At 33.0% G+C, this 21932-nt stretch overlaps 1 protein-coding gene across 1 annotated transcript; it reads left to right on the top strand.

The window, feature by feature from the left end:
• Positions 1-13638: 13638 nt before the first annotated feature.
• LOC105794206 (NAC domain-containing protein 2) lies at positions 13639-15184 on the top strand. Its single transcript, XM_012623254.2, has 3 exons — positions 13639-14100; positions 14201-14481; positions 14581-15184. Exons 1-3 carry the CDS (start codon positions 13935-13937, stop codon positions 14992-14994), a joined length of 861 nt encoding a protein of 286 aa, XP_012478708.1. The 5' UTR covers positions 13639-13934; the 3' UTR covers positions 14995-15184.
• Positions 15185-21932: the final 6748 nt, after the last annotated feature.

Raw genomic sequence — 21932 nt, 5'->3', positions numbered from 1 at the left:
CCATCACTAGACAAAGTGGTGCCGGTGGCTACGACGGCGGCATCTCGATGACCGGCGGCGGTTGGTCATCGGTGGTTGAGCAATTAAAGTGTTACACTCCTACTAGGACTCTACCAGAGAATTTGATTTCAGATTAACTATTCTAAAGATAATATCATTTTAATAGTTTAATATTAAATTTAATTTAATATTAAAGTGATTATCTTAATTTATCTACAAGATAAATATTCTATTATTTTAATAAGATTTAATATTAAATTTAATATTAAAGTGATTAAATTTAATCATAGTTGAACTCTCTAAACTCTCCCTATATAAAAAGAGTCTTGGGTCATATTAACACACACTTGAATTTAAGATAAAGTTATAGAGAGAAAATTCTCTAAAGAGATTATTCCAGAAAAATTCTACAGATATTTTTCTTTTTTATAACTTGACCCAAAAGTTTAGAGAAATTGTAAAATTACTACACTAGTAATTTTTGTGAAAAATTTTCTTATTCGAAGTCAGCCCACACTCGACAGACGTGAGCTTTAGGATAGCAGAGGAGGCTACTCAGTCGAAGCGCTCATCCTAGACGAATAAAAAAGATACAATTTTGATTAAGTGTTTATTATTTTAGATATCACAACCAAGATCTTGTTTTGGAAAAAAAATTAAAACTCTGGTTTTTCCCTAAATTTATTTTTCGCTGGGTTTTTCAAACTCGTTTCTTCCAACAATTGATAACAGAGGCAGGTTGTGTTCTATCTATATTATAAACAGATAATCAAAATAAATTTCTCTTCTTCTTAAATAATTTGATTACATAGAAAGTGACATTCTTTAGATCTTATGCAGGTTTTAAGTTATTTATGGGAATGGATGTGATATTATATATTTGTTATATAATTATGTTTTGCCGAGGTTGTGGTTCTTAGGAAATAGATCGTGGACTATCATCTCCATGTAGGACTATTATTTTTTAAAATGCATAGAATTCTTGTAAGCCAGAAATGAATATAGGACTTAAATGTAATTTTTCCAAAAGGAATCCATGACGAGGAAAAGATGCGATGGTGGTTGAAAACCCAAAGAATGCCTTGTAGTGAAAAATTATGTAATTTTATTTTTCCATTTATTTTCTAAAAATAGAACCATGAAAACCTTGGTTGGCAATTTTATTTTAATTACCTATCTCATTATATAATTGTTTATATATTTATATTATGTAATTGTTATAATTGTGATATATATATGAGATGATCCACAACTGATCAATTAAAAATAAAAAGTGTGGTAATGAGAAAATACATGTGTTGTATTAATCTAGTCACTTCTTTAGGTTATTCGATAACTGTGAGAGATATGGTAATGAGAAGGTGCATGTCTAGGATTGTCTCTAGCTAGGAAATTTTTGGTTTTTATGTGGTCAAATTTGACTCACCTCCCTTTCTTGGGACCCAACCTGGTGTACGGTTCGCTTTCATTTCTTCGGTCTTTCCCTTAAAAGAAAAGCTGTAGAGAATCAAAATTATTTGTTTGAAGATTGATTGATTCTTGTGAATGAATATTATTGTCATAACATGCCATGCACATATTGAAAGCATGTCATTTAGATTAGGCAAAAATGTCACTAGGACTATTGTATGATCATTCTTAAAATTTGGGATAAAAAACCTTGCCTGATTTTAAAATATTGAATGGGAGAAGGTCCTTGAACAAGACCTACGGCCTTTATTGATGGTCCCTAAGTGATAGCATGATAAAGTTTCAAGCCGGTTCCTACCCTGGCCGCACCCCAAGGAAAAATTTTTCATGTGGGTTCACTAGATGAGATTTCCTTTTAAGGACAACTAATCATGCATGAATTTTAGAGAGATTGTCTCAAGATGACTCACAAATGAAAGCATGTTCATGATGGATGTTGAGTCAATGGTTACACACTCAAGATCATATATTATTAAATAGTTTCCAAAGAAATGATATTTAAGCTAGAGATGATAGCCAAACGTTAAACGGTCGTTAGTTCGTGTGGAGTCTTAAGAATTAATATTCATGAACTGATTGGATGTAATCCATGTTCTTGCTAGTTAATCATGGGACCCCAAGGCGACATGGTTGATGGGTGTGAGAATGATCGTAGAAACGGAAAAATATTTTTTCAAGGTTTTAATACAATATGCATGCATCATACTGCATCCTTGATATGTTGTTGAAATGAAAAATATTTGCTTAATACAAATATAGTAATTAGTGAAATCTTTATTTTTACAGTTCAAATATGTCTCCTACTCCTCTGATTAGCATTCTTACTGAGAATAAATTAAATTGGGATAACTTTCAAGAATGGAAACGAAACTTGCTGATAGTTCTCAGTTATGATAAACACAAATTCGTTTTTAACGAAACGTGCCCTCCTGAAGCTCGGCCTAAAGCGAGAAATCGTTGGAAAGATTTTGACTCGATTGCTCGATGTTATATGTTAGCAAGCATGAGTAGTGTGTTGCAAAAACAACACGAGAATTTTCGTACTGCCAAGGAGATCATAACAAATTTGGAGGATTTGCTCGGAGGCCAAGTTGCATTAGCTCGACAGTTGCATTGGCCCTATAAGGCTCCCTTAGAGGCCACACCTCGGGGATTAAATTGGAGGTATCAATATTAAAGTCTTAATTTAGAATTGTAAATACTGCTAGATTTGATAAGGTAGTAACTTTGTAAGAATTTATTTCTCGAATGATGTGGATTATAGCTGAAGTATTTATTTTTGTAATTTGACAATGTCAAATTAATTAAATAAATTCGTTTAGAGATTTTGTTAAATTATTCGTGTTGTGGCATTTGGTACCAGACCCGGTGATCAAGCCGGGTATAAGGTATTACAAAAGTACCTAACCATTGAAGAAAAACAGTGGCGGAGCCATATTGATGCTTATGGGGTCAATTGACCCCACAAAAAATAAAAATAAAAAATATTATTTGTAATATTTTTTTACAATTTCTTATATATTTAATGTATTAATTCACATAAAATTTTTAAAATGACCCCACAAAAAATTGGTCCCACGAAAATTTGAAAAATACCCACAATTTTTTTGAAAAGGAGTTATTTTATAAAATAAATTATTTAATATAAAATAAACAAATCTCTCCGAGCTACTAAAACCCAACAATTTCTTTTATTTTCTTCCCACATTCTATCACTTTTTCTCGATTTTGTTTTATTCTCTTAGTCTCTAGAATTTTTACAAGATAGTTTTCAATCTTTCAATTCTTTCATGTTGGTCTTCAAATTTGGTAACAACTTATCTTTTTCTTTTTATGTTTTATTGATTAATCTCTAAAAATTAATATTGCAACTTTCTTATGATAGGCAAGATTTAGTTTTTTTCTTTATTGAATGATTTTGAGATTATTTATTTTATATGAGATTCCTAACATCATGTATGTGTAATAGTTTTTGGCGGATGATTAATACAAATCCTTGAAGAAATTAGGATTGATTAATACAAACCCTTGAGGTAGCGTTTGGAAACTAGGTTTTCAGAATTTAGGTTTCAAAAATAATGTAAATTGACTAGCAAACTATTTAGAAATATGACATTCATAATCATTTCTCAAAACCATGGATTTGTTACAGTACACCAAAACAGGTTTTTAGAGGCGTTTATAGCGGCGTTTAAACAAAAAACGCCACAAAAAATTTAGCATTAGCGGCGAACAAATAAAAACGCCGAAAAAATTCATCAATAGCGGCGTTTTACAATAAGCGCCGCAAAAGAGTTAAGTGAACGATGCCGTTTCTTTTTTTAGATTCAGAGATATTAATGGCGCTCAAAAAACGCCGATGAGAGCGAGCATTAGCGGTAACCGTGAAAGCGCCGCAAAGGAGTTAAGTTAAACGACGCTGTTTTCTTGTTGAGCTTTTCAACATTTGTGGCGCTTTCTTTAGAAACGCCGCAATAGTCAAGAATTACCGGCGTTTTATCATAAACGCAGCAAAAACTGTTAAGAAAACGGTGCCATTTTAGGTTTAGGTTTTAGGGACGTTAGTGGCGCTTACTAAAAAACGCCGCAATAGTTAAGAATTAGAGGCGCTTTATCATAAGCACCGCAAAACTATTAAGAAAACATTGTCGTTTTTCGTTTATCTTTTCAAGACGATAGTGGCAATTATCAAAAAATGTCGTAATAGCCAAGATTTAGCGGCGCTTTAGACAAAGCGCCGCAAAACTGTTAAGAAAACGTAGTCGTTTTTAATTTAGGTTTTAGAGACGTTAGTGGCGCTTTCTTAGAAACACCGCAAAATAGAGGAATTAGCGGCGATTCCTCCAAAGCGCCGCAAAGGAGTTAAGCCAAATGGCGCCATTTTCTTGTTGAGCTTTTACGACGTTGGTGGCGCTTTTATATAAACGCCGCAAAACTGTTAATAGTTAGCTGCGCTTATCTAAAAGCGCCGCAAAACTGTTAAGCAAACGATGTCGTTTTTTATTTAGCATTTAGGGCTTTTAGTGGCGCTTGTCTAAAAATGCCACAAACTGTTAAGAGAATGATGTCGTTTTTATATAGCTTTTAGAGACGTTAGTGGCGCTTATTAGAAAACGCTGCAATAGTCAAGCATTAGCGGCGATTTCTCAGAAAGCGCTACAAAAGAGTTAAGTCGAACGACGCCGTTTTCTTGTTGAGCTTCTCGAAATTGGTGGTGCTTTCTAGAAACGCCGGAATAGTCAACCAGTAGCGGCGCTTTTGGTGAAAACGCCGCAAAAAGTTTTAGTTTTTTGTTGTTGAGCTTTAAAGGCATTATCGATTTAAGGATTATGAATTTAGGGGTTATGTTTATTGTTTATTTTTTAATGGATGGGGTTTACACTTTATAGTTTATATATATATGCTATGAATCAGGGTTTAGGGTTTATAGTTTATATATGTTCTATGATTTAGGGTTTAAGGGATATGGGTTAGGGGTTTATGGATTATGGTTTAAGGGTTGAGGTTAAGGGTTTAGGGGTTAAGGGTTAAGGGCTGGGGTTAGGGGTTTATAGTTAATGTTTTATGATTTAATATGTTTAGGGGATATGGGTTAAGGGTTACGAGTTAAGGGTTTATGATTTATAGGTTTTGGATTCAGGGGTTTATAGTTTTTATATATATGTTCTATGATTTAAGGTTTAAGGGATATGGGTTAGGGGTTTATGGATTATGGTTTAAGGGTTGGTGTTTAGGGTTTAAGGGTGAAGGGTTAAGGGTTTAAGGGTTAAGGGTTAGGGTTAAGGGTTTAGGGTTTAGGGGTTTATAGTTAATGTTTATGATTCAATATGTCTAGGGGATATGGATTAAGGGTTTAGGCATTATGGTTAATTTGTGGTTTATGGTTTAAGGGTTGGGGTTAGGGTTTAGGCCTGTTAGGGGTTACGGGTTACGAGTTAGGAGTTAGGGGTTTATGATTTATAGGTTTTGGATTTAGAGTTTAGTGAATAAGGCCACGTAGTTTAGAGCTTAGGGTTTAGGTTTTAGGATTTTATGGGTTATTTTCTAGGGTTTGTGGGTATACGGTTTAATTTTTAGGGTATGTGATCTAGGGTCGTAGGTCTACTGTATATGGTTTTTAGGATATAAGGGTTATAATGGTTTATAGGATTTAGATAATGAATTTTTAAGTATTAAATTTTAATAGAACTATTTAAATTTTAAATTTGCTAAATAATAGAATTATTTAAATTTTAAGATACCGAAATTAAATTAATTTTTAATAACACATAAAATGCCTTCCATCATAATTCAAATTTAAAATTGAACAATATTTCAATTTTTAAAACTTTAACAATTAAAAATAATGGTATATTAATGTATCAAATGTAAATTTTATAAAATTATTAAATAATTGAAAAATTTTAAGAATAGTGGCGTTTGCACAAGAAACACCACAACAATGTACTAGAAATTACAGAAAACGGCGCCGTTTGGTTAGAGGAAATTGGTTGTTAGTGGCGTTTCTATCCAAAACGCCGTAAAAGTTATCAAAAATTGAACAAAAACAGCGTCGTTTGCTTATTTGATTTTAAATTTGTAGTGGTGTTTTTCTCAGAATTGCTGCAATATATCATCTTTAGCGACGTTTTGGCTAAAATTGCCGCAATAGTGTATTAAAAATTCTGCTAAAAGTCCCCGTTTCATTTTAGGGACTTAAAAATTATTAACTAAGACGATGTCGTTTTGCTTAGCTTAGTTTTCTCCCTACCTTTCCTGCACCCAGCCCCTAATTCCAGAAAAATTCTTCCCATTGGATCGAAATCCCTAAATCCCCTTCAACTATTTTTCCAAATCCTTAAGTCCAGTCATTCAAGATAGTCGAACCTTCATTGGTATTGTTCATTCGATTCATCATTTCATCGGTTTCCTTACCCGGATCATTTCATTCGGAGGCTTCACAACATTTACAAGAAGACAGCGTCGAGGAGATTCAGTTTTTTGGGTAAGGTTTAATCAGTAGCAGATGCTTACTGTTTTTGTGTCTTTAGGGTTCGGGTTATATATGTTTGTTTGGTTTTATGAAGTTCTTCAGTCGTAGAGAGATATCCTGCATTGCTGATTTATTTCGGTTGGGGGAAGAAATATTACGTTTTTAGGGTTTCGATTATATATGTATCTATCGTGTGAATTATTTGTTTATTTCGCTGGTATTTACCATGAAATCTATTGTGTGAATTCTTTCAATGGTTATATATGGATAGAAAGTCTGAGTTAAAAGAATTTTATCTTGGGAGTTGCTATTTGCAGTATATATTCTGCAAGCATCCAATTTAATTTCTTTAATTTCCTTGCCGCTGGAGTTTTTCGAGCATCTATTTTAGGGTAAATGGAGTATTTACTGTATTCATTTGCTTATATATTCTAAAAGCATCCATTACTGAAACCTTTAGGCAGTTAACATACTTTTTTTTAGGTTTAAATTAGAAGAAAATGTGAATTCTCCCGCATGATTTGGTTAGGTTTCAACAAATCTTTGTATGTTAAATTTTAAACCTCTATAAAATTCCTTTTTCTCTGGAATATTTAATGGCTTCAAATGAAATTCGAGTTCTATTAATATACTTATATAATAATTAATCAAAGGTATTTCCACATTGAGCTTAGTTTAGGAGAGTCCGAAATTTGGGTTTGAAAATTACAATAAAAATTTAGTAACATTTAAATCAATTCATATTAAATATACAAATTATGTATATGTTGTGTATACATTTTTTAAGTTCTTTTCCCTATTGCTGGAGTTTTTCTTCATTTGTAACAATTTTTTGTATAACTTATTTATCTGGAAAACACCATTTTTGATTCAACTGTTTTCTTATGCGTTTGATAATTGGATCATAACTAACCTGTAACTGTGCTTCTTGTGTACCAATTATTTTCTTTCTTGTGCTTGTTTTACACAGATTAATTGGCAATGCCTTGTTACTTTACCATATTTGTTTAATTTAAGATTTTGATTTAATTTATATTAAGTTGATTGTTACTTTATCAATTCATATTAAGTTGATTGTTGTGATAATTAAAATTGATACATTGATTTGAATCTAAATTTAGTTAAATAATCTTCTATTTACTACATTGTATTTTTCCTTTTTTGGTACTAAGTTAGTTGTGTTTTGTTATTTTTGTAGAAGTTTGCTTGAAATTGAGAAAATTTGAGGTATTTATTCCTATGTTTCCTACATAGTTTTCTTACAAAAACACATCCAAATGTTTAAATTTCTAATTTGGATATATTTTAGCTTAATAGTTTACTTATTATTTTTCAATTTTAAAAGGGAGTTTTAATTAAGCTTTTTGGTTTTGAACCTATGGGTATCTGTTTACTTATAATTTCTGCATGTAACTTTGCAGCTCTCCACGTACTGTTTACCCAAACAAAAACAATCTTCACAGTTTACTAAATTTTGGATTATGCCAATTCTTAAAGCACTTTATGTGTTTGAGTATTTTAATAAATTATGGGCGATTAGTTTATTCAGTTTAATGTGAAAAATTTATCGATTTTGGCAAAGTATGTAAATGAGTTATCAATTTTACTTCTAAATTAATAAACTATCGACGTTAGATGCGATTAACGATTGAATGTTAATGTTTAATAATCATTTACATACAATAAATTGATCGATTAATTGGGGCGATGTCAAAGAATTATCAATTGTGTTTACATAAATTACATAACTTATTAATATATATTTTAAAATTTAAAATATAATAACCTACATAACCTACATATAATACATAACCTACATAACTTACATATAATACATATAATACATAACTTATTAATAACCTACATAACTTACGGGATGTATATTATATCTTAATTACACTTATAACTTACGGGATATATATTATATCTTAACTTACATAACTTACATAGCTTACATTATACTTATTCTGCATACATAAACTTACATAATACATAGCTTATATATCTTAAATTTATCAATCATATCATAATTTACATACATAAATATTAATCATATTACAACTTACATAATGAACATAACCTACATAGTAACTTACATAACTTACATAATAACTTACATAATTTACATACATAAATATTAATTATATCTTAACTTACATAACTTACATAGCTTAATTATACTTATTCCTAAATCCTAAACCCGTGAAATTTATTGTCAACATCAGACCTCAAGAATTAAGAAAATGGACTGGTCTTGGATGAATTTGTCAAGGGTAAACAACAGTTATCGAAATGGAGTACAGACTTTTGTAAATTTTGCATTTCAATATGCAAGCCAAGAGAATATGATTCTTTGCCCGTGTAAGAAGTGTGTCAACATAAACTGGCATTATCGTGAAGTTGTATACGAGCATCTAATTGTTGATGGGTTTGTTCGGGGATATAAACAATGGTTATTTCATGGAGAATGTCCGCCTAGTACTTCCTCTTCAACCATGGATGTATCTTATCCTGGTACTGCTTACCATCAGTCTGATAGAGGGGATGACATGGAAGGTATGTTGCCGGATGCATTTAATATGCACAATCATGGTGTGCAGTCGTTCCCAGCGGATTTTGTGGCATCTGATGATTGTAATATTAGTGGAATTGCTTTTACCGAACCGGGAAGTAGTGTACCTTATGAAGAGCCGAATGGAGAAGCGGCAAAGTTCTACGCGCTACTTAATGACATGAACGAAGAACTGTATGAGGGATCAAAATTTTCAAAAATGTCCTTCTGTGTTCGTCTTTTTCAGTTAAAATGTTTGGGAATGTGGACCGGAAACTCGTTGAAAATGTTGTTAGAGTTTTTAAGAGAAATGTTTCCGTTTGCAAAAATCCCTCAGTCATGCAAAGATATGAAGAAAATGATAAAAGATTTAGGCCTTGGGTACAACAAAATCCATAGTTGCCCAAATGACTGCATGATGTATTGGGGCGATCGGAAAAACCAACAGTGCTGTCATGTATGCGGCCAATCCCGTTGGATAAATAGAAACCCAGAAGATGGGAACGACGATGAAAATGATGCACAATCAATGAAGAAGCCAGTCAAGATTTTGCGGTATTTTCCCCTAATACCAACTGATGAGGGTTGGTACGTTGTACTCCGTAACATCCCTAGAGACTTGTTTGACATGGGCAGTGGAAGTAAAGATAACATCGACGACAGATCAGAAACTTTGCCCTTTCCAGAACAAAACTTAAACGATAATATCCCTAGTACTAGTACACAATTTCAATGGGTTCGTCAGGATAAGGATGAAGATATTTACGAATAATGATGTAGTAAGATTTTACGATTGTTTAAGTATATGTAATATCATAATTTAAATCTTGGTCTTATTATATATTTCAGCTATTTTATATGTGCTGTTATTGTTGTAATTAGTTATTAAGTTTTCAACTATTTTATGTGTATTGCAGATAAAATGCCTAGAAGAAAAATGCGAGTTCTAAGCATTGTTCAAAATGATCCAAACTCGGCAGAAACAAATAGTGAACAACAGACAGTAATTGGATCTTCGAATGTTCTGATTACACTTGAGGATCCTACAGAAGTTGAAAGTAATTTTACATTTAATTTACATGCGTGTTGACTTATAATTGATTTATTTTTCAAATTCTTATATTATAATATACCATTTTCAGCTGAAAATGGTGGGACTCGCAGAGGTCGAGGACGTACGCTACTTAGAGATTTATACGAGTTAGATCCAGTCGAGCGTGTCAAGGTATGCAAAAACAGTTTTGGTTAGCCTGTTGGATCAGAAGCTCGACTTTTAGCAAGATACATGAGCATTTTAGCACGAAATGCGAATATGTTGCCTATCAACTACGAGTCATGGCATCAAATGCCCGATAGTAACAAAAACCAAGCCCTCGATAATATTAAGGTAACAAAATGTTAATGTCATCTATAATACTTGGGAATTAGTTTCATTTATATTTACTTTCTTAACTTGTGTTTTTTGTAGGCGAGGTTTGCTTTAGAGGTCTCGGATACTTATGTAAAGAAGGCATTGGGAAAAAGATGGAGAGACCATAAAAGTACTTTGAAGAAATATTATTATAAGACAAAAACAACCCTCGTTGAGAAATTGCAAAATGTCCCTCCGGTATGCTGAGGTACCAATGGGAAGATGCGGTTAGATTTTGGCATTCGAAGAAAGGCGAGGTATGACGTACTTCCAAACTCTTGTAATTATTTTGGTTTATAGTATTTACTATTTACGTACTAAAAATTTTATAATGTAGGATCGTGAACGAGTTGGAAAAAGCAGCAGGCAGAAACAAAAATTTACTCACACAGCCGGGTCGAAAAGTTTTGCATGTGTAGCTGAGGCGGAGGTATTTTAAATTTTTTAATACTGTCAAATATGTATAACTTTCCATTAAATAATATTTTACTACTATATTATAGGAACTGTCGTCCAGTCAAAAAGTTGGACACCTTCAACTTTTTGAAATTACACATAGGAAGAAAGATGGATCTCCTATGACCCCTAAAGCTGGTGAAATTATGGTACGTTTACTTAATACAATTTGACTTGTTTTAGTTATTTATAGTGTTTATTTTCTAATGGTTTAATTCATTACTTGTAATGCGATTATTGTTATGTTGCATTTGTTTTTTTAAAATATATTGTGTTCCTAACATTGATAGCTGGATTATTACTGAAGTTTTGGGTCCTGAAAGGTATGGTCGGGTTCGATTTCAAGGATCTTTTGTTAGCCCAACCCAATATTTTGGATCCAGCTCGCAGCAATACATGCCTTCGGGGAGTCAGGCTCAAGCTGAAGTTCAGAGGTTAAAAGACCAGATGGCTCAGATGCAAGCGACCACAGTTGAGGTTCAAAGGAAATATGAAGAACTCCAGCTACAACTTAAAGCAGAGGCGACAGCGAGGGAAGCAGAGGCTGCAGCGAGAGAAGCAGAGGTTCAAAAGAAATATGAAGAACTCCAACTAAACTTAAAACAGATGCGGCATCGAGAGAAGCAGAGCAAAGCACAAAGTACGACGAACTCCAACAGCAGCTTAAGAATATGATGAAGATGTTTCAGCAGTCGCAACTTCCGCCGTCATAGTGTATTGTATAAATACTTTTATCATTTTAACTTTTAACATTTTTGTAAAAATAATATGAATTCTATTTTATTTATTGATATTAATATTATTTTATTTGTTTAATTTGAAATATTATATAAATTTATTGCTTTTGGCTGGTTTAGATTTGGTTGCTTTTGATTTGTTGTTACAGGAGGGCTGAAAAAATAAAAAAATTTATTTTACAAAAATCCCAAAATTAGTGGCGTTTTTATAAAAGCGTCGCTAAAAGCTAAAGAGCATGACCATAGCGGCGTTTGTGGAAAAAAACACCGTTAAAGAACATTACTTGTAGCGGCGTTTGTGGAAAAGGCGCCGCTAAAAGAACATTACCTTTAGCGGGGTTTCTGAGAAAGCGCCGCTAAAGAACATGAGCTTTAGCGGCGTTAAAGAACATGACCTTTAGCGGCGTTTTTTTTGAAGCGCCGCTAAAGAACATGACCTTTAGCGGCGTTTATTTCTATAAACGCTGCAAACGTTAGCGACGTTGTCGATAGCGGCATTTTTTGCGGCGCTTGTGGAAGCACCGCAAATACCTTTAGTGGCGCTAAAAAGCGCCGCTAAAGGCCTAAATAAACGCCGCTAAAAACCTGTTTTGGTGTAGTGCTAGAAGTCTATTTATTAATGAATTTGAAATCCTTAAAATATTTTTAGATGTGACAAATTCATGTTTTTATATTTTTCTAATATATATTGGATTAATTTTCAACTAATTTCACTATAACATATGCATTTTATTCTTACTATTTATATAATAATTAAAATCCAAATCCAAGTTCTAGAATGGAGCATAAAGAAATTAGGATTGATTAGAAATTTAGTATTTTTTTTATTTAGAATGCGTTGTTGCTATTGTAATTATTGTAAATTTTGTGTTTGAAAAATTGGTGTATTGCATTCTCATGACACCAAAAAGCACTTAAGTGGTGTTTATTTTTGTGAAAGAAAATTACTAGTGATATGTTGACTTCATGAAAATTTTTATATGTTTAAAGCTTAAATAAATTTGTTCTAAATGTTTAACATGAATGGACAAATATTTAAAATTATGCATTAATTTATACAAAAAAAAAAAGGTATTTGTTTAAAAGTTTTGACCTCCAATCTAAAATTCCTAGTTACTGAAGATAAGGGGATAGGTAGGTGACACACTTGGTCGTATGGTTTTCAAAGAATAATTTTGAATAATTTAGTTGAGTTGGTTGGGTGTGTGTTAAAATAATAATAAAAAAGGGAGGAGGGTCTAATCCCCAAAGTAGCATGTTCCAACCACAGTGCTTGGAGGATCCAACCCTCCCTGCTATTTTGAGAAATGATATAAAATGGGATATTCGTATTGCCAAATAAGGAATGAGTCGGGGATTTTAGAAAATGTTGTAATACTTGCGGTACCTTCTCCTTCTTGCTATGAAACAAAATGTCAGATTTTTTCCCATATTCTTCCATTTTTCTCTTTCATTGTTAGTGAGTAAAAATATCATGAGGGCTGGTTTGCTAGGAATTGAACCATGTCTCATTTGTTTACAAGGAATATACCTCAAAATTCTAAAGTCTGTGTAATGAAGGTCAACTTGCCACGTGGTGGTTCTATCTTTGAAATTCTAACGTATAGAATAGAAATTGATAATTAGTATATTTAGATGTAAAGGATTAGCACGAAAAAAGGGGTCATTTAGTGAGGTGGCTAAGATAAGAACCACAATCTCCTTCTTATTTTACTTGTTCCCATCCCTTGGTCTACCTTTCTTTCCTTTAAAAAAATTATACCATACTTATCCTACTCTGCCACTTTTCCCACTACTACGTGTCGCTCTTTTAACTCCTTTCCACACCACCTTTGCATGACTCATTCCCCAATTATTTTTATATAAAATCGACTTAAATTAATCCTATTATAAATAAATAAACATTTTAAAGTTTGCGTTAGTTTATATAAAAAAACGTGATAAATTATTGGATATATACAAAGTGTTAGTGTCTCATTGGATAATTATCCCAAAGGAATACAAGACTTTTCGTTATTTGATTGGGTAAGGTAGAAAGAAGGCAGGCAGGCAGAAGAGCGTGCAATGAAGGAATTGTGTAGATAGAGCGGCACGTGTTGTCCACGTTCTCACCGGTTGTGGCAGTTGATCTTCTTACGATGTTTAAATGCCTTCAAAGTCAAGGCATCACCCAATCACACTCCATTTTCCCGCACAATAATACGACAAGAATACTTCAACCATAAAAGGCGTAGCCCTCTCCTTGCAAACATTTCAAACACCCTTCTTTTCCTATGCCCCTCTTCACCCTTAAACCATCTTTCTTTTCAAATACCCTTTTTCTTCTTTTTGAATAGAATGGAAACAAAAACCAGCTCTGACCTTCCTCCAGGTTTCAGATTCCACCCTACAGATGAAGAATTGATCACCTTCTACCTTAAAAACCAGGCCAAATCAAAGCCATGCCCTGTTTCAATTATCCCAGAAGTTGATATCTACAAATTTGATCCATGGCAATTGCCTGGTTAGTCTATTTATAAATTTATCTCCCCTTATTTTATTATGCTATGCTGCTGAGCACTGACTATACTGTTGTTTTTTCTTTTTTGCATATGATGTTGAAGATAAAGCAGAGTTTGGTGAAAAGGAATGGTACTTCTTTAGCCCTCGAGATAGGAAGTACCCGAATGGGGTTCGACCGAATAGGGCGACGGTGTCAGGGTATTGGAAGGCTACGGGCACGGACAAAGCCATTTATAGTGGTTCCAAATATGTTGGAGTGAAGAAGGCTCTTGTATTCTACAAGGGCAAGCCACCAAAGGGACTCAAGACTGACTGGATTATGCATGAATATCGGTTAAATGATTCACGTAAACAAATCACCAAGCAAAATGGATCCATGAGAGTAAGTTTGTCTTCTTTTTGGTCATTAATAATATTTCCAAGTATTGTTGTGATGATAGAAGTAAACTGAGTGGAAACAGGGCTTGTTTTACAATTTCAGCTGGATGATTGGGTCCTCTGCAGAATCTACAAGAAGAAGAACTCAGGGGGAAGAGGTTTGGATCAACAAGTGGAAGAATCAAATACCCCAATTCACATGACACAGTGTTCCAATGATGCTAGTGAAACCCAACAAATGTTGAAATTCCCAAGGACAAATAGTTCGGTTCCTCAACTACTGGAATTGGATTACATGGGTCCAATTTCCCAACTTTTGGGTGAAAATACATACAATTCCAGCTTTGACTATTTCCCTAACACCATAGCCAGTAATACCACAGGTGACCATGTTGAGAAACTTCAGCTACAAGAAATACCTTGCCAATACACTGATTCAGGGAAGCTTCAAGTGAATGAGAATGGGTTCTTAAACCAGCAAGTATATATGAATCCCATGCTGTATCAATTTCAGTAATAGATCTCCATTGAACTGTTTTCACCTTGACAAAATTTTGGATTGGTCTATTCACAAGAAAAAGGAAATGTGTGTGTAAAAACTGTTAGCTGATAGATTAGATATTTTTAAATGATTAATTTTGTAATATAATTTGCTCGAAATTTGCAAAAAGACAAAAATGATGAAAGCCAATTCTATTTTTATTAAATGAATATTGATTGATTATGATCAAAACCATAAACAGTCTTACAAATCAGATGATTATGGCTACATGTTTTACTTTTAATACAACCCATTCCTTCAACCCAACTCGGTTCGTACGAATCCCTGGGTTTTTTGCTTTCTATTTTAGCCTGAAATAAGGCTTCACCAACAGAACAAACAAAACAAAAACAAGTGCAATTAAATTTATGTGGAATGTATTATTATTTGGTACCCGGTTAAAGGAAAGTATAAATTCTACCAAGAGTATTATGTTGTAGGCCCATTTCCCTCCTCTAGTTATAAAAAAAATGACTATATAAATGGCCATATAAAATAAATAAATCTCATCAAGTTTTTTCTTGAAAATTAAACATAAATTCTTAAATATATCATATTAATCCCTATTTGAATGTGTAGAATGTTGTTTATTATAATGTTTATCGTTTACAAAAATAGCAAGTTTATTTGGAATGTATGCATAGATGACGCTAATGATGATGCGAAGAAAGAAGATATTTTATGAGTAACAACTTTGATATTTAATTATTGGTTAGAGATAGATAGGTACAGAGCAGAGGAGATAACAAAAAATTGGAACAAGATTGGCATGACCGTTGTTAGAAACTATTGGCAGACTTTTGGGATAGCTGGCTTGCTTTGCATCACTTACTTATCCAAAACAAAACAATTAAATGGGGGAGTTGGTGGCTGGGGGTGGTCAAAGATGCGTCTAGAATTGCTGTGTACATAAAAATGCAAGGGCTAAATTTGTCCTTGTGCTGCATATGATGCTGATATTTGCAATGAATAGGTTAGTCAGCCGTCATACTCAAGAATGGAATCTGAGGACTCTGCTTTTAACAAGTTAAGCCTAATCCTCTAAATGCCTCCTATCATATTTCCTTTTTCCGAGTTTAGAATGAGACTCCAACTTAGTCTTTCATCAGTATTATCTAATGGTTTCAATTTCGTCGCAAGAGATAACTATGGGAGCACTGAAACTTGTGCGATGCCTAGGCCAAAAATGAGATGGTGTTTGGCAAAAATCAATCATGTTGAGAGCAGATAGTTGGTTCTTATCTCAAAGTGCATATGCCTCCGCCTGGATTTGAATGAATTATCCATCGAGGGGTTTGAATGAGTTATCCCCTGAGAAATTTTAATGACGGTTGAGTACTAAGCTTTGAGTGGTCAACAGAATATTAAGTTGGCTTTATCTGGTGTGTTAATTAACTTGTTTGTATTTGTGCATTTTGTAGTATGATCGAGGTATGTTAGATGAGATCTTGAGGGAACGAGGGCCGCTGATGAAATGTTTAGCACTCTACCTATAGCTAAGAGTGCTCGATATGATGATGGTGTAGGATCTTGTGTTTTTAGTGTACTATTTTCATTTATCTATATTTGTATTTTTCAAATAAATTAATTTAATAAAATATTCATTGATTACATTAATATTCTTTGTATATTATCTTCAATGGTTTTTCTTTGTAAAGGGAAATAAAATTAAATATTGACTTATTGATTATCTAACGTATGTATGTATGTATGTATGTATGTGAAGCTATCAAAATTCAACTACTGTAAGTGTTATTAACTTATAATAATTTTAATTCAAAACGTGTTTTATTTGAGAATTACTAACATGTTTAATTTGTATAGTACACCTCCAGCAGCTCTTATTCCACCAGCCGCAGTAGCCTGCTCCATCAGCCCCTTCTAATCCTACTTCACCAGCTACTTCTCAAACTATTGCATTCGAAACATCTACATCATCACCACCAGCTCCTTTAACACAACCAACTCCTCTCACCATGCCAACCTCTTCAACACAGCAAATACTTACAACACTTCGTAATAGGGGAAAACAAGCTATGTAAGGGATTGGGTTATACACCGATGAGAGGAAAAGGATGCAAATTTTGAATGTAAGTAGCCAACTTCTAAATTGTTTATTTTATTTTGATGACATGTTTTTTATTTATGTATTTTATGCATTGTAGCCTAGTATGAGAGGGGAAACCATAGTGGCAGCCCCAACCAAGTGCACCAATAAAAGGAATGACAAAGAAACTGCTGGTGCGACTTAAGAAAGTAGGAACATGAAAAAGGCTAAGTCCAAATACCCACCCAAGCACAATCGTAAGCCATGGAGATAGTTGATGTTAATCCATGTTTAATTTGATGGTCTTATTTTGTTACCATACAATAGATGGTTTTATTTTGTTGGATGTATTTCGATGATAGAGGATTTAATTGATGGTTGTCTTTTGATGGACACTTTATTGATGTTTTCATTTTGATGGATGGTTCAATTTTGTTTGTACCGGATGGTTCAATTTATGAATGTCAATTTATGGACAATAAAAAAAATATTTCCATTTCATTCAATTCATTCATTATTAACAACTAATGTAAATACATGAACAACATTTCACCATCCAAAAGCAAGATAACCAAAAACATCATCCATGATACAATTAACAACTTATAAGCAACTATTAATTTGTTGTCTCTAGACATTTTATCCTTGTACAATTTTATCTTCTCTTACAAATGATTTACCCTCGATCTCATTATTCACATTTCATCAATATTGAGCTCATCGTTCTCAAGTCTTAATTCTCTCTCAATAACATCTTATTTTCTAGCATTATTCCGTTGATTGTGCATCCTTCTTCTTTTACAATTGAGTCCATCCCCTCACTGTCACCTTCAACTCATTGAAAAAATCATATCCCCCAGTCTTCATATTACACATATTACAAAAAAGAAACAGAATATTAAAAAACAAAAGTACACAACAATTCTCTGCAAATTGCAATGCCTGATCAAAACCTTAAAGCCTAATTTACCTCTTTAAACTTCGAACATCCAAAGAATTATCTCCCTTTATTCTTTGGAGTATGCACATTGCAAATGGGTTCCCCTAAACCGCAATGGCAGTACACAACACTTCTTTATGCACTTGATTTTCTGTTCGCAGAAGAAGACATGGTACAGACTTAAAGGAGATGGAAAACGAAAAAGAGGAAAGAAAAAAATGAGACATAAAAGAGGGGAAATTCTATGAGAACACCAAAGCTAGAAAAAAGATAAAGATGCAAGATGTTGAAAACTGTTGAAAAAAAACAAAAGAAAAGGAAATGGCAGAGCAGACGATTCAAAGAGAAAACGAAAGAAAAAGAAATGTTGAAGAAGATGGTGAAAAATGATGGAAAAATTAATGAAATATAACTTTAAAGGAAAAAATTTTAAAATAAAAAAACTAAAGGGGTCGGTCAACAAATGAAAAAAAATAGGTCAAATAAGGTTCTCAAATTGCAACACATGGCAATGCACGATTGGCTAGTGTTGTCACATCAGCAAAATTTAAACGGTGTTAGGCTCAAGTACCAAACAGTGAACGGAAAAAAGTTTGAGTACCAATCTAGGAAAAAAACCATAGGTACCAATCTGAGAGAAGTGGACAAGTTCAAGTACTAATCTTATATTTTTCCATACTCTTTTCTTTATACATCTTGGAATTCTCGTACGAAAACTACCTTAATTCCTCAAGCTTATCAAGCTGTAACATTCTTCTTTCATTGGCTTGCTTTAGATCCAGATTTAATTGTTTCAAGGCTCAGTGAGCTTTATTTTCTAACTCAATCGGAAAATAACATGCTTTTTCAAAGACTAACCAATAAAGAGTCATTCCTAACAGTGTCTTGAAAGCTATTCGATAGGTCCATAGAGCATCATCGAGCCTTCGGGACCAATCTCTTCGGTTAGGTTGAACAATCTTCTCAAGGATTTCTTTGATCTCACGGCTTACTCGTTAAACTTGCCCATTTGACTGTGGATGATAGACAGTGGTGAATTGCATGACTACCTTGACACTATTTGTTAGGTATGCCTCAGCTTCCACCCACTTGGATACATAATCAACTGCCACTAGGACGTACCTGTTACCAAAAGAAAAAGGAAATGACCCTAAAAAATCAATGCCCCAAACGTCAAATAATTCTATCTCTAGGATGTTTGTCAAGGGCATCTCGTTCCTTCTTTATATGTTTTCAGTCTTTTGGCATCCATCACAATTTTTCATGTATGCTTATGCATCCTCAAACACTGTTAGCCAGAAAAATCCAGCTTGTAAGATCTTTGTTGCAGTGCGGGAACCACCAAAATATCCCTCACTTAGAGATAAATAACGGTGATATAGGATCTCGTCAACCTCGTTTCAAGCTACACACTTCCTTATTATATTATATACACACTATTTAAACAAAAACAATGTGATAGTCTATTTTCAGTGGTGTCAAAAATAGTGGTTTCGAGACCACAATTGTAACACCCCAAATCTGGTCTAAACGTTATGACTGAATCTGGCGATGTCATATTGTAACACCCCTTACCCGTATTCGACGCCGGAATAGGGTACGAGGCATTACTAGAACACATACACTTATAAACATGTTAAACCGAGTTATAAAATTTCATTCAAATTTAAACTCTTCAAATTTTTAACATGATTTTATAAATCTTCACGTTATAACTTCAAAATACTATATTTGTAACAAATAGGGCTTCTGAGACCTAATACATACTCATGCAATTCAATACTTCATTTCCATTTCATTTAATTCACGATTCTCATGTTCACGATTCAATTCAATTTCTCAATCCAATATACATTTCAATACCATAATAATTCATTTAATTCACATCATACCATTTGCAATTTCCATTTAATTCTCGAACAATTCAATTTCATTACGTTCAATACTAATACATATTTATCGTTTAACTTAACGTCCCCTTTTTGCATCATTTTACACTTCAAGCATGAATCTAGTATTTCATTTCCTTTCCACTCTCGTTTCCTATGCATATCACACAAGATATAAACATTACACTCAACCATAGTCGCAAGCTAGTCTTTTTGAAGACTAACCACATGATAAACCATTTTAATAAAGATTACAAACTTTAAACCTTACCACCCTTTTATGATCACAAGCATATTTCCATCTAGCCATTTACCATCTCAATACATAATTTTATAAATTTAATGTGGCGTAATCCAGCCACAACTTCGCCAAAGCCTAAGCATACACACCAAACATGCTAGCCAAATAAACATATAGTATAAGCATTATAAGCATGGATAAGCACCACATTTATTTATGTATCAAACTTATAAACATGAGTTAATTCATAAACCATTTCTGACATTGCTACATACCAAATCATATACCAAGTATACCACATACACATACTATGAAACTTTATTTTCTCATATGAACTTTAACTATAACTAATAATGCACAATTATAAACATCATTTCTTTTCAATTGTTTATCGATTATAATCGAGCATATGGCCAATTATACACAAACCATTCATATGTTCTTCCAATTTTCCTCATCCTCCTCTCCATTCCACATCCTTAATGTGTATAACACACTTAAACTACATTAACTACAATTTCACTATTCACTCACATGTATATTCAAAGCTGTCTATTCGAGTCAGAGTCACTAAATTATTTTTACCCGAAGCTACAGAACTCCAAATTAAGATCCATAAATTTTCCCTGAAACTATATTCACATATCTTCTTACCAAAAAAATTTCAGAATTTTTGGTTTAGCCAAATAGTACATTTTATTCTTTAAAGTTTCCCCTGTTTCACTACTTAATAGTTCTGACCTTTCTTCACTAAAAATTAATTATCTCATTTTAAAAAATTTGGATATTATTTTCGTTTGTTTCTCTTGAAAATATATTAACTGAGGATTCTAAACATATAAACTTTATCCCATAATTATTTTTGTACAATTTTGACAATTTTCTAAAGTCAAAACAGGGGATTCCGAACTCATTCTGACTCTGTATAACTAAACTTCAAATATCTCAAAATATATAACTCTTTTGCTTGATCTATTTCTTTTATGTGAAAATAGACTCATTCAGATTAAATTTCATATATTATTCAGCCTCTAATTCAATCTCCACCATTTTTGGTGATTTTTCAAAGTCACACAACTGTTTCTGTCTAAACTGTTTTATTGCTAAATGTACTCTTTCATAATTTCACTTTTTCACTTTCAATCACAATTCAATTCAAAATTCACTTTTCCATTTCTAAGTCAATATTCAATTCAATTCCACAACTATATTCATTATTAAATTACACTTAGTCAATTTCCCGATGAACACTTCGGAATAATAACAGATACTCGGTTGATTCAGCACATAGCAACCACGTTACTAATCAATGATGTTCGGTTCACATAGTAGCCTGCACATAGTGCTACACATGTGACCATTACCATCCGATTAACTTAGTAGCCTGCACATAGTACTACACACGTGATCGAAACTATCCGGTACGCATAGTAGCCTACACAGAGTACTACACATACGACCTATCATTCCGGTACATGTAGTAGCCTGCACATAGTACTACACACTTGACCATCACTTTCACTTTTACATAGTGGCCTACATAAAATATGTGCCACACATGTAATCATTTCTGTCACTTCATTCGTATCCTTTTTTATTCTAAAGGTTCATTCGAGAATTTTTCACTTTTTCTTACTTTTCTTTTTATCGATCAATTTCAATTTCTCGTCTTTCTTGATTTATAACAATACATTTAACTTATATAACCTTCATACTATTCATTCCATTCCAAAAATCATACTTTGGCAAAATTATGTTTTTGCCCTTAAAGTTTCATAAAATTACGATTTTTCCCCT

Source organism: Gossypium raimondii, chromosome 3, assembly GCF_025698545.1.
Source record: "Gossypium raimondii isolate GPD5lz chromosome 3, ASM2569854v1, whole genome shotgun sequence".
Lineage (NCBI taxonomy): Eukaryota > Viridiplantae > Streptophyta > Magnoliopsida > Malvales > Malvaceae > Gossypium > Gossypium raimondii.
Note: the sequence above shows the minus strand (reverse complement) of the source record. Positions and strands in the feature narration are given on the sequence as shown.

Bases quoted from the DNA above. Each gene is read 5' to 3' on its own strand.
- LOC105794206 (XM_012623254.2), top strand. From the start codon at position 13,935: ATGGAAACAAAAACCAGCTCTGACCTTCCTCCAGGTTTCAGATTCCAC. The intron at 14,101-14,200 runs GTTAGTCTATTT...ATGATGTTGAAG, and splicing joins TGATCCATGGCAATTGCCTG to ATAAAGCAGAGTTTGGTGAA. The intron at 14,482-14,580 runs GTAAGTTTGTCT...TTACAATTTCAG, and splicing joins AGCAAAATGGATCCATGAGA to CTGGATGATTGGGTCCTCTG.